The 14,264-nt window shown below is 35.3% G+C and overlaps 1 protein-coding gene across 1 annotated transcript in view; it reads left to right on the forward strand.

Annotated features, from left to right (window-relative positions):
• Positions 1-14,264, forward strand: part of LOC111051393 (homeotic protein female sterile) — a 38,595-nt gene that overhangs the window by 13,778 nt on the left and 10,553 nt on the right. The window contains exons 5-10 of the mRNA XM_022337903.2: positions 2,478-2,864; positions 4,805-4,951; positions 7,361-7,468; positions 8,523-8,628; positions 10,701-11,054; positions 12,896-13,049. Of these exons, the coding sequence (XP_022193595.2) occupies positions 2,478-2,864; positions 4,805-4,951; positions 7,361-7,468; positions 8,523-8,628; positions 10,701-11,054; positions 12,896-13,049 (1,256 nt within the window). The remainder of the gene's footprint in view (positions 1-2,477; positions 2,865-4,804; positions 4,952-7,360; positions 7,469-8,522; positions 8,629-10,700; positions 11,055-12,895; positions 13,050-14,264) is intronic.

The following is a 14,264-nucleotide window of genomic DNA, read 5'->3' on the forward strand; positions in this document are numbered from 1 at the left end:
TACTGGTGATGGTTGATGAGTACTCAAGATTCCCTTTTGTATTTCCTTGTCCAGACATGACTGCGAGAACAGTCATAAATTGCCTGGTCTCATTAATATCAATGTTTGGCCTTCCAAGCTATATTCACACAGACAGAGGAACATCCTCATGTCAACTGAGTTGAAGAGCTTTCTTGGCTCAAAAGGGATAGCAACTAGTAGATCAACGCCTTACAATCCGAGAGGGAATGGTCAAGTAGAGCGATATAATGGAATTATATGGAAAGCAATAACACTAGCTCTAAGATCACGAGGACTTGATTCAAATCGATGGGAGGAAGTGTTGCCTGATGCACTTCACTCTATTCGATCTCTTTTGTGTACTACAACAAATTGCACCCCTCATGAACGAATGTTCCTACACATGAGATCCTCAACAAATGGACAGTCACTACCATCTTGGCTAATGAGCCCAGGACCAGTTTGGCTGAAGAAAATGAACCGAAATTCAAAGCAAGATTCATCAGTAGAAGAAGTTGAATTGATTGAGGCAAACCCAGAGTATGCTCACATTCGTCGCCCTGATGGACAAGAGTCCACTGTGTCGCTCCGTCATCTTGCCCCTAAGATAACACGAAAATCTAGCCGGGTAGAATGATATGATAAACCATATGTTTTCGTTGTCATTGATTCATTCATAAATATCAAATGTTGTTGATCCGTTACTAGTAGAAAGTCATGTTCAATTTTATTTGATTAAAGCTCTACAAATGAAGAGTTTACTTATTTCATAGAGTATAATACATAAAGGAAATTCATCACTTAAATATTAAAAAATAAATAACAATACTGATAAATCTCCTTTCTTGCATACACTATACAGCTATAAATGAAAAATATGTGGAAATAGTGAACCATGCAAGTGATAAAATGACGTCGACATGATGGAGTAGGCCTACAGTTGAGAGCAATGCAGTTAGACAATGATTATTCATTAATTAGCATTTGAACAAATGCAACTTCCAATTTATTTCCATCTGTGATGTTTTTCATTTTAATAATAATTACTTACATATTATTGATACAGAAAACTAATTGCTATATTGAGAAAATGTGGTCTCCAATATGTGTCGGGATGCCACTATTTTTGCTCTAGTTGTATTTTTTAAATTCAAGGAAAGTGAAGTTAGTTAGTATAGGCCTAATTTCTAAAAAATAAGTTGAGACTTGACCCTCCTCCATTCGTTGAAATTACAGCGTTGCCAAATTGTGCTAATTGCAACTTTCTCAAATTTCTAATTTAACCACAGAATTGTATGTAGAATATCATCCCCGATATTGCAGTGGTGCTGAAAAATTTTTAGGGTTGAAAGATTGAATATTCAAATTTATTTCTTCTTCCTCCTTGCCTATTCCCCATTATTTGGGGTCGGCTCTCCTTGATCTAAGTCTCCAGTTGGAACGATCCTGGGTCGTCTGATTTGTCAGGTTCAACTGCTTCATATTTTTATGAACTAAACCTAGCCATGTGAGACGGGGTCTGCCTCTGCCCCTCGGCTGTGTCTCCATATCAAGTACTTTCCTTGTCATATGATTGGGTGAACGTCTATTTATATGTCCATACCAGCACAATCTTCCTTCCATTATCTTCTCATAGACCGGTTCCACCCGGAAACTGCCCCGAACATGCGTGTTTCGAATATCCCTTTAGTCATACCCCTTTCCCATCTCAGCATTTTCATTTCAGCAGAATGAAGTTTCTCTTCTTGCTGTTTTTCCAGGGGCCAACACTCTCTACCATATAACATTGCTGGTCGCACTGCAGCTTTAAACACTTTTTCCTTGATGGGCACAGCCATTCTTTCGTCGCAAAGTACCCCCGTTAGCTCTCTCCATTTAATCCATCCAGTGTTTATACGGCTTGAAATGTTAGAATCTATGCTTCCATCATGGCTGATTATGGAGCCAAAATATTTGCATTGACTAACTGCTGGGAGTGGAGTACCTTGCAAGTGTATGTGCGCCTGCGCATGATCATCATTGTCTCCAAAGCTGCAGTGCATATAGACAGTCTTCTCTCTGCTAATTCTCAGACCAGCTGCTTCCAGGCTGGCACGCCACAAATCAAGAGACTGTTGCAATTCTTCTGGCGTTCTTCTTATGAGAACGATGTCATCCGCATAAATTCAAATTTATTTGCCTCAAAATTATACATAAAAACAATACAATGTATTAAATAATTAATAATACATAAAAAATCACTTTTAAGTACTAAAAATATTGAAGGAAATTCTATTTTTTGTTATTAAATTGAAAACATTGCAAAAATATGCTCTTCTTTCTCCTCTCAGAATATTGTGGGGTGCTGTGATAAGTAAGAATTTCATATAAAAATAACGGAAAATAATGAACAAAAATAAATAAAATGAAAATGCAATCTATTTAAAATAAATATTGTGAGTTGGAGTGAAAATAATTTTGATTTGAATTTGTTACAGGTTCAAAAGACAGCCAACACACAAAAACAGGTGGCGGCGCGGCACTGCGTCGTCAGCATTCGAGCGGCAGCGACGACACGCCGGGAGGCGGCAAGGGAGGCGGAGGTGGAGGGGGGATCAGTTCGGGTTCCCCCTTCTCGTCCTGCTCCCCTGGAGGCGGTGGCGGAGGTGGCAGCTCTGCCGCTGCGGCGGGAGTCAAGCGGTGGGCGTCGCTCGAGGATCTGGCATCTGTGACGTCACATGTGGGGGGCAGTGGTGGGGGTGGAGGTGGTCAGGGGGGTGGGGGTGACATGGGAGGGGCCTACGAGGCACAGGAGACGGGAGGTGGCAAGAAGGGGGTGGCTGGGAAGGCTGCGGCGAAGGCTAAGAAGGGTGTCAAGTCGAATGGTAAGTCAAATGTGGTTTATTTATTTACAAAGTTTTACTATTTTCCTTCTTGCGTTTCAATTTATTTCATAAGCTAGCAGCTAACCCGTGCTCCGCCCGCAACAGTCTAATTAAAAACTTGACAAACTGAAAACTTGACCTACTGAAATCTTGATGAATTTTAATTATGCCTATAACCATCCTCAGTAAATTAATAATCAATAACTTATGCAAAATTTCAAGTTAATGAGTTGAGTAGTTGAGACGTGATGATGCTTCGTCATTCATGAATTTCCTATCCTGTACGTGTATAAGCCAATTCTTTCCTTTATTATAATTGAATCGACCTGAGGAGAAAGGGAACATGTCAAAAATTTTCATTTTTTTTTTAATGGTTGAAATGAGTTGTTTACTGTGGGATACATCGATTGGAGTTGAAAGGGAAGATGTCAGCATTCTCTTTATACGAGAAACAGTTATCGTATTTTTGCTGTACTGGAGTGAAAGGGAACTAGTCATGACACACATGTTCCCTTTCAACGCCGAACATTAAAAAATTAGCTGTTTGTCAGTTGTGATTTTCATGCTATTGTTAGGTTACCTTTTATTAACGCGTTGCTTTGAGGTTAGATTGCTTTCGGTTGAGGTGTTTATTGTAAAAGTTGAAGAGTGATAATTTATAATATCATCATGAGTAATAGGAAGTTAACAAAAAACTCTATTTTAAGGGGTGAATCTTATATAAGTGATTATACTGGATTAAAATTGTTGTCTTAAAAGAGTTTGCTCCCTAATGACAAAAAAACAATATTGAAATTATCAATACTTTTATCTGTATTCAGTTTTTTCTTTCCCCTGAAAAATTTTGGTTTTTGACATGTTTTCCATTCCTCTTCAGACCGATTCAATTATAGGTAAAGGATTTACATAAGTTCGTCAAGTTCAGTACCTATTTTGACCAGTCCTTGAGATACTAAAACACATGGGAAAATTGAACTTGTCTTCTTAACAGTAAAAACATTCTGGCAAATATATTTTGGTAATTGTTACTCTGTATTAAAAAGTTTTAGGTCAAGCCGTATGCCTATTCCACACTATCGCCAACTCACTGATCTTGTAATCCACACTGCAATGTGATCATTTGAGAATCCACACTCTTGCGCTTGTCGTCATTTGTACACATTGGACGAAAGTGTGGATGCGGCATGAGGTTTGATCTCTAATCATATTCCTATGATCTGTTCTTATATTTATTCGCAAATCAATCAATCAATCGTTTATTTTCCTTCATACAATGCATACATGAATGTCTATAGTTACATAAATACAATTGACAAAAAAATAAGTTAAAAGTAGAATAGTATTATTATTAAATTCGGAAAGTCCCTGAAAAGGTTAAAAACCTGAGCGCAGCGGCCGAGTGTTACTAAAAACAAAATTATTTCTAAGATAAATAAAATTGGTGGAATCCTATTAACATCTAAATTTGAAAAAATTACTGTATTCATAAAATAGAATTATAGTACCCTTTGAAATTAATAGAATAAGAATACAAATTATAACGTTGGTGTGATCAACGAAATTAGTAGTTATAATTTGTATTCTATTATTTTTATTATTAATTGTACACGTGAAATTCTAACCTTATCTTGGACTTTGTCACTTATAAATTTGGAAGAAAAATAGCACAAGGACTACCTTATTATTTGATCATTCAATGTTATTACATTAGTGTCATTTGCATTGTAAATAAATAAATAAATTTTATTAGTTCCAAAGGGAACTATAATTCTATTTTATAAATACAAGAACGTAGCCCTGAATTAATACATATCAAGAAGATATGGAACTATCACAGATATTCATAAATATACATAATCATCATTTTTTGTACAACTTTTGGGAGAAATCTTGTTTGATTCCATGTTTTCATAAATAAATAAAATGTTTTGTTATTGCAGTGACCGATGACAAGAATGAAACCCTGAATAACCATAAAGTGAATAATGCCAACCTGTCAGGCAGTAAGAGGCCTCTGCAGATCAATAATAACATCCAGCGCAACAGGGCTAATATCGAGAAAAATGTGTTCAAATCTGCTAAAAAAGGTGAGTTGTATTATAAAATAGTTTTTAGGTTTTATAAAATGCATAATTATATTGAAAAAATAGTTTTTAGGTTTTATAAAATGCATAATTATATTGAAAAAATAGTTTTTGGGTTGTTATTAAACGCATACTCTCATACAGATTCAACCCACGCTTTCTATAGTGATGCAACTCACGTTATCTAAATGGGGTTACTTTTAGACACTATAGTGAGGTCCACGTTAAAATGGCAGTGGAGAAAGATAGGAGAAAATCCTTGCCGATCCTCTGTCTTGTCAATGCCTTCTATAGACGGTAGCTGATACAGGTTTATTGATGTAATATAAGCTGTTCATCCTCGTTGAAAATAATCAATTACATTACATTAAGCAAGAAATTATATTTTAAAATAATTTCATAATTAAGATGAAATATTTTGTGCAATCTGAGTACAGTATCAGAGTGAATAGTACATAGTCTACAGATTATACTCTTAGCTGATGTAATCTGAATTGAACTTATAATTTTTTATTTGTATATATAAATGAAGCATCCAGGATTGTTAAAAGACGATCTGGCAACAGAGCAAAGCGAGAAAGAGATAGCGCTATCCGCTTTGTTGAATGATAGACAAGGATAGCAAAACCATTGCCAATCAAACACTGCCATTATAACGTGGACCTCACTTTAGTCTCCACCTTACTTTGGTAGTTACTAGTAGTTCTGTGAACAGTAGACCTCACGTAGTATTCTCATCCACAAGTACCTGATTGAAACTATAGACCTTATGGAAATACAGCAATAGACTGGCTTCTCCACACATCTGTATAATCACTTGTCAGCTGATGTTATGAATAATTCTATAGTCTGATTTTTACGGTAATATTGGCGTATGAAGGAGGCTCCTTTTTCCTTTTATATTATCCTTGAAATGCAAAATTCCCAAAAAACCAATTGAAATTATTAAGTACGCTTCTAGATATCTTACCGGTTGCATTTACGGCTACTAAAGTTAATCGTGATGAAATTTTACGAAATTTCTCCTTGAGGGAGGTAGAATTCGTCTTTAATAAGCGATTAATCACAGTTATACAGTATTTTATATTATTTAGTAGTTTGTTGAATGATTACTTTTAATATATGTTCCCGGTTGTCTCCGTACTACGGTTGTTGTTGTACGTACAATATTCTATTAAAGTTAACTGTGTTTAAATGACTGTCAAATGCCACAAGATTTATTCTTGAAAATCGTCTCTAATCAGTGATCAATCATGGTTGTATTCAATATGTATACGTACAGTAAAAGCTGAATAATACACAAACTGAAATATTGCATTTTCAATTGTTTTACTTGTATTATGTGTTAAGAGAGCATTTATGGGATATCATCCTTGTGCTCTCATATGTATCTCAAATAAATAAATAATTATGAAGTGAACAAGTGATGACGTGAAAGTCAATTCTACTTTTTACATTTAAGTTGTTAACTTGACTGTTCTGTGGCTTCAGAAACCCAATTCTAGTTAATTGTACTATCTACGTCAGTTGTTAACTTCATTGCTTCATGCTGTGTTGAGCCCTGACAAGGGCTGTTGTTCCTGCCACCAGACCTCCGCAGATTGAATAAAACAAGACAACTTGTTAACAGGGTTGTCTCAAGGAATGAGTTGCCAATAGCTAAGGAGCTAAATAATGCACCAGCAAGACGGCTACAATCTAGGAGGTATCTGAGATTAGATGATCAGAATGGTCAGGATATTGGAACAATTTGGAAGGCAAGGTGGTCCTCCTCATCAGTGAAGAATAAACACCTAATTGAGGATCCAAACGGAGAGGTGCCAGGGACACTGCTTGGCCGCCGGCAGTGGTGCTGTTTGAACAGGTTCCGGACATCTACTGGAAGATGCGCCCAGTCTCTTGCCTAATGGGGCTTTACACCTGACCCATACTGTGAATGTGGCGAGATACAGACAATGGAGCACTTGGTTTCAAACTGCCCTCTGTTCCCATGTGAGGGAGGATTGCAGGAGGTGCATGCGGCAAGTGATATGTGGCTTAAATGGATCGAACGAGTATTACAGAGAATTGACATTTGAGGCAGACCCATAGAGGCCTTTCCAAAATATGCAGTAATACTGCATATTATAGCATACTGTCCTTCAATGTACATCTTTGATGTAATTTCTGTTTCGTATTTTTTAAATTATGACAAGTCACTTCTGAAGCTTCCACTTGCTGGCCCATAAAGCATAAAAGCTTATATATATTGCTTCATGGATTCAGGTAGCCTACATTGTTTAATTATTGTACTTTGTATGACTTTTCAGTAAGTTGTTTTGATTGGTTCATGGTTGCAGGTAACCTATTTTGTTCAATTATTGTACTTTGTATGACATTTCAGTTGTTAACTTGATCGGCTATTGATTTCAGGTGTGAATGGTAATGGTAAAGAAGACAGTAAGTCAAATTCCAGTCCTCTCTCTCCCTCTAAACGAGGACAACGGTCTGGGAAAAGGAGACAGGGCAATACATATATAGGTAAGCTAATAAAAAACTATTGAACGACGATTATTTCATCCTCGGTAAATTCAGAATCTTGATGTAAAATCGCAAGTTGATCAGTTGAGTAGTTGAGACGTGATGATGCGTCATTCGTGAATTTCCTATCCTGTGAGACGATTCTTTCCTTTATTACATTATAGATTAATCATAAAAGCTTATTACTATATCAGTGGCTTCATTTCCACCTCTTGTGCCTTGGACGTTTCTTCTAGTACTAATATAATCTATTATACTAGGTCAAGTACTGTAAAAAACTTTGTATCTGTTTTTTTTCAATAGGTTTCTTTTGTTATTCATATTTAGTAATATGTCAATTATTAGTAATATTGTATTTTATTTTTAGGAAATAGCACAACTAGCATCCGAGCTCAGATTCTTTCTTTGCGGATGCTAATCTTTCCATAAAATAAATAAATAATTTTATTTCCATCATAAATTTCACTTGACATTCATTTTAAGTTTTGGAAATTATAAGACCACTTTGACAAGTTGTGTGGTCATTGTTAGTAATGTATTTAATTGTAATTACTAAATTGTTAAGACATAGATTAATTTTTTTTGGAGTTCAGTTCATCACTTTACAGACATTTTAGCGCACGACGTGTGTAGCATCCTGTAAACTTTAATCACTATTCCTAACAAGCCAAGATAACCAGCAAGAAGCAAAAAATCAAATATAACAAGACAACATACATGAGTAGATCTCCGTACAGCACAATGATATACGTACAAACATACAATTAACAAAACAAAACAAAGCAGCATACAAAAACAATACCCAAACTGAAAAACAACTGGATTCATGAAATTTGAAATTTTTTATTTATGATTGTGAACTGTATTTTGAATGGAAATAAATTTGATTTGATGAGTTTTGTGAAAATTTAGTAGAATGAATAAATTTATCATCCAAGCTATCCAGCTGTTAAAATTTGTTACTCATTCTAGACAAATATAATCACTGTCTCTTAGACTAGATAATTTAATTAAAGTACTTGATGAATTTTCTAATTTTTTTTTTTTTTTTCAGATATGATTTGGACGAAATGGCAACACTATATGAAGCTTTTTGCGCATTGGCTGCTGAATCTTGTATGGGATGTGATGGCCTTATCAACTCGATTATTTGTTCACTTGTAAGCATTATTCTAGTTTAATTAATATCAAAGTTCACTTTACTTTACTTACTTTACTTTACTTACTTTACTTCACTTTACTTTTCCATATGAGTTATCTTCAATTATAGAAAATAACTAATAGGTATCCTAATAATATTTTTCAAATTATACACGACTATTATCATTCTTAAAAAAAATCTCTTTAGAATGACAAATTTCGAAACTAGTCGTGTATAATTAAAACAATATTACAAGAGTAGCCTACTAGTTATTTCCTATAATAATTGAAGATTGAAGTAGTTCTATTAAAAAACTTGACAACTTATCTTGTTTTTTACTTTCCTTGCCCTATTACCATAGGTAAGGAAAGTATTGCTTTCCAAAAAAAATTAAGGTACCCTAATTTCAAGTTTTCTATACGTTTCAAGGTCCCCTGAGTCCAAAAACATGATTTTTGGATGTGTGTGTGTGTGTGTGTGTGTATGTCTGTGATCGCGATAACTCCATTCATAATTAACCGATTGACTTGAAATTTTAAACTTAAGGTCCTTATACCATGAGGATCCGACAATAAGAAATTCAATAAAATTCAATTCAAGATGGCGGATAATTACTAAAAAACCATGTTTTACACTGTTTTCTCGAAAACGGCTCTAACGATTTTCTTCAAATTTATACCATGGATAGCTATCTATAAGCCCTATCAACTGACATGAGTCTTATTTCTGGGAAAATTGCTGGAGCTCCGTAATATTCTTGAGAAAAATGGCGGATAATCACTAAAAAACCATGTTTTTCACGGTTTTCTCGAAAACGGCTCTAACGATTTTCTTCAAATTTATACCATGGATAGCTAGCTATTCATAAGCCCTATCGACTGACATGAGTCTCATTTCTGGGAAAATTGCAGGAGCTCTGTAATATTCTTAAGAAAAATGGCGAATAGTTACTAAAAAACCATGTTTTTCACGATTTTCTCAAAAATGACGACCGATTTTTTTCAAATTCATACCCTGTATAGAGTTATTCATCAGCTCGATTAACTGGCATGAGTCTCCTTTCTGGGAAACTAATGGGGGGTCCACCCCATCCTTGAGAAATGGACTTTGTAAACTCCTTCTCGTGCATGAGGTAGGTAGGTAGCGCAGTTCATAAAAATAACACATAGTCGAGATATTTCATCTATAGAACAGCTGTTTTGACGACTTTTAAAAAATATCAATTTCACAATTTACACAAAGGAAAAAGTACTCTGAAAACAATTATATATATACACATATACAGTAGTCTGATCTTAGTTTCAAATATGTTGCTGCCAATCGTCATTATGTTATTCCCCTAAATTATTCTCCTTTAAGAATGGGGCTTACAGTTCAATGAGCAAGGAACGTTGTGTGAGTGCGCCACACCAGATTTTTTTGGCTTGTATCAAGTAATTTCTGTTGAAAAATGTAAATAAGATAAACTCTCTGCAATGGAATAAACAATATAATATTTGTAGCAGAACAATACAATAATTTCAATTATGATTTAAAATTTTGTTGGTGAATTATTGGATGCCAACAGATTTCTATTTTGAAGGTTCGTGACCAAAGTAATTCAATTTTGTAAGACCAAAGTAATTCAATCATTATTATTATTAAACGAGAATCCGAATTAAATGCTGTAATCCACCCCGAAGACTTCTGCTATTGCAAATATTGACAACAGCTGGATAGAAATTCTATGAGCGCTACTATTCAAAAATTATTTGTCACCCCGGGAATAGTAGCACTCATCGAATTTCCATCTAGCTGTTTACCCTGTTGTCAATATTTGCAGTAAGAGAAGTCTTCGGGGTGAATTACAGCATTTAATTCGGATTTCGTTTAATGATAATGATTAATTCATTAGCATTTGAATCATTGCAATATCTCAGTAATTTCCACCCGCAGAATTCAATTTTTGATTGTTGTTCGATATTGAAACATAATCAACTTCCATTTTATTTTATTCCAACACATGTTTCTCTTTTTTATCCTTCTATTTTATTACTACACAACTAGTTTCAAGTACAATTTTCAAGTATAACTTCTATTTCAATTTTCCAGATGCCAAGTATCCCTCGACTACTCAGCAACCACGGCACGTTGCGGTTGGCGCCGCGTCTCCGACATGCTGGGGAGACCTGGGAACCGATTGGGTCGCGGAGGGACCAAGGCCTCCTCATCCTCCTCCTCTTCCTCATCCTCACCTCCTGGCGACAAACCCTCTTCGACATCCTCGCGGTCCTGGTGGCGGTTCTGGAGGCGGGGGCGGTCGCCTGAGGCTGGCAAGGGAGGCCGAGGGGCAGACAGGAACTCGTCGCCGCCCCACGAGGGACTCGCCAACAATATGGCGCTGCCGACTACTGGCGATGATGCCATCAAAAGACTGTTGTCCTGTAAGGGCAAGGATCCCTATAGGTTGGTTGGCATCGCTGGTCACTGATTTCTCATTTCTTTAAAAGTTTCACTTTATTCATTTATTCAATTAATCATGTACGATTATTTTGATAAGAGAAGTACTTATAAGAGAAGGCACAACAGGCTGATGCCCAAAAATGTCTCTTTGCAAAATTATAGACCCACTACAGTCCAAATTAAAATGTAGGTTGTGTCACTATCACTTGATAAAAGAACAATTTTTGATCCCTTTTCCTCATACTTACACACATATACTTAATTGCTATTACTTAGGTTATCTGGTTATATAGGTATACTTCCCTCATGAATTTTTGATACCTATATAGCCTGATAACCTAAGTAATAGTAAATTAAGTATACATGTTTAAGTACGGGGGAAAGGGATCAAAATTGTTCAAACTTGAAATATTTCATAGGTATATATTTATTATTAAATAAACTATGTGTTATCTTAATTTGGGAGAGGACTAGCACAAGGTTACCTTATTTTTTCTTCTTCCTATCATTTTGATAATGTACTTATTGTATAAATGAATAAAGAATATTTGTTACCCTACATTCTCTGAAAATAAATTTCAGTTGTAGGCCCAGTTGAATTTTAACAGTGATTAAATGACTGTTGAATTCCTCGAGAATCAGAAAATCAGAGAAACGTAAGACGTCTTTGATAATTATCACAGTAGAAATTTAACAGACGTTTGTGCAACCGGGCCTTGGAGATCAGAGCACTTTCAGAGCAAGTCAGAAAAGTTACTCATTTCCAACTCTTATGAACATGAAAATACTTTCCTATAGTGAGGTCCACGTTATAATGGCAGTGGATAAAGATAGAAGAATAGCGATGCCGATTCTCTGCATTAATTAATTATATTTCTACACTGTCAAAAACATAATTGGCATCGTTGTGGACCTAGAAAAGGATAGTACCACCGGCTATGTCGAATGATAGACAAGGATCGCAAAACCAAAGTTGATCAAATACTGTCATTATAACGTGGACCTTACTATAGGTTCATAAAATGTATATTATTTACGATATTACATAGATTTAATATTACATCGGTTCATAAAAATATTTTTAAGAAATGTGTATTGTAGTTACATAGAAAAGGTTTCAGATCATCACTTTTGAACAACAAAATTACGACATAACAGTCGCGTATTTATAAATAAAAGATATTAGCTTCTACTCACATTTGTGGAGCAGTGGATGTTGAGGAAGGGCCTAGTGTCCGAAAGCGCTCCACAAATGTGAGTAGAAGCTTAAGCTGCGTACACATATACGCGCTTCCAACCCGCACCGAGCATGCTCCGCCCTCTTACCGCCCTCGTTCCTCCATCGTACCGCAGTCGCTCCGCCCCCGCTCTGCAGTAGCACCCATCATGAACGTTACGGAAGATGTTAGATCTTCTCGCGTTCCCCGGTCGAACCACTCTTGCTCCCGGGTCGATCATCAATCGCTCTGCTGGAGTGACGTTCCGTTGCGGAGCAGAGCGAAAGTCTGTACGCACCTTTATAGCTTTTATTTATAAATACCTGACTGCTATGTCGTAATTTTGTTCAAATGTGATTATTAACAAGCAGTTCGTAATGGAAACAAACACTGAAGAGTTCAGATCATCCTAGTAGTATTTAGACGATTACCAGATCTACTACAAAACTTTCAGTGATCCTTGGACCACTGCCAATCTTGAAAATCTTGTGTAAAATCGTCTGACCTAAATACTAGTTTACCAAGACATCAATCTTGTTGAGGTTTTTGTACAGTATATTGGGTTTGACTGATCTTCTGAGCTAGATCCCAGTTTATAATTACTTATATTTTGTTTTTTTTGTGTAGTATACTGGGCGTGACGAAGAGGTGTCATGACGAGGAGATAAAGAGGTACTACAAGAAGCAGGCGGTTCTAGTCCATCCTGACAAAAACTCGCAGCCAGGAGCTGAGGAGGCATTCAAGATACTCGTGCATGCATTCGAACTCATTGGAGAGCCGGTTAGTACTGTCGAACCGATATTTTTTTAATTGAAGAAATGATCGTAAGATCATCCTACATAACTATTTATATGAAGATCATTTTTGTTTTTTTATAATTCAAGCTATAAAGCTTCGTAAATGTAAGACCAGTTTCTAAAATAAATGGGAAGTTTAACCAAATTTTCCTAAATAACTCAATATTATTCTTTACAAGTGGTATTTGATTGGAATTTCTAATCAATTTATCAATTCAAGCCATCTGAATTCAAAATTTATAGTTTTCATGTTTATTTTGGACTAAAATTTTATAAAAATTGTACAAGTGAAATTCTAACCTTATCTTGATCTTTGTCACCTATAAATTTGGAAGGAAAATAGCATAAGGACTGCCTTATTATTTTATCCACCAATGTTATTACATTAGTGCCATTTGCATTGCAAATAAATAAAATAAATTCAGTAGGCTACGTCAATACGTCGGTAAATCTACCTCAGGGCATAACATTTTTTAAGATTCTCATTTATTTTTAAAATGAGTTTTAATTTTCATAATTTCTAATAATACTTGACTGGATACTACTAATTCAAAAAAATGTTCAGACTTCTACCAATTTCTTTAAGATTCTCATTTATTTTTAAAATTAGTTTTAATTTGATTAATAATTTCTAATAATACTTGACTGACTACATAGTCATAATAACAATGATTTCGTCCGGCGTGCATGTGATTTCTGGTTGATGACTCATGTCTGGAGAATTAGTTAGTGATAGCATAATATTCTTTATTTCGCCAAAATACATGCATAGTACACTACATTCATAGTAAATGAATAGATAAATTTGTGCTAACCTAATAAATAAATACATAGTACACTGTAATTATTTTCCCCTTCCACGATGTATGAAAAAACAAAAACTACGAATTATAGAAGTTCTCGCAGTCAAAACTACGAATTATAGAGAGTTATCGCAATCAAAACTACTAATTATAGAGGCCGAAGATAAGTCAACGCTCGATTCTACTACGAATTATTGAGGGGACCGAAATACATTTCTTTACTACGATTTATAGAGGATTACGAATTATTGAGGTTCAACTGTATATGATTTATAGGATGAGCCCCTTTTTTGAAGCAGTTTTATTTATTTATTATTTATAGTTCTACTTCGACTAGCCAAAATGGCTACCAACCAACCTGTTTGTGACACTTTCTATCTGAAATCCCCAGTCTT

Source organism: Nilaparvata lugens, chromosome 13 (assembly GCF_014356525.2).
Source record: "Nilaparvata lugens isolate BPH chromosome 13, ASM1435652v1, whole genome shotgun sequence".
Classification (NCBI taxonomy): Eukaryota; Metazoa; Arthropoda; class Insecta; order Hemiptera; family Delphacidae; genus Nilaparvata; species Nilaparvata lugens.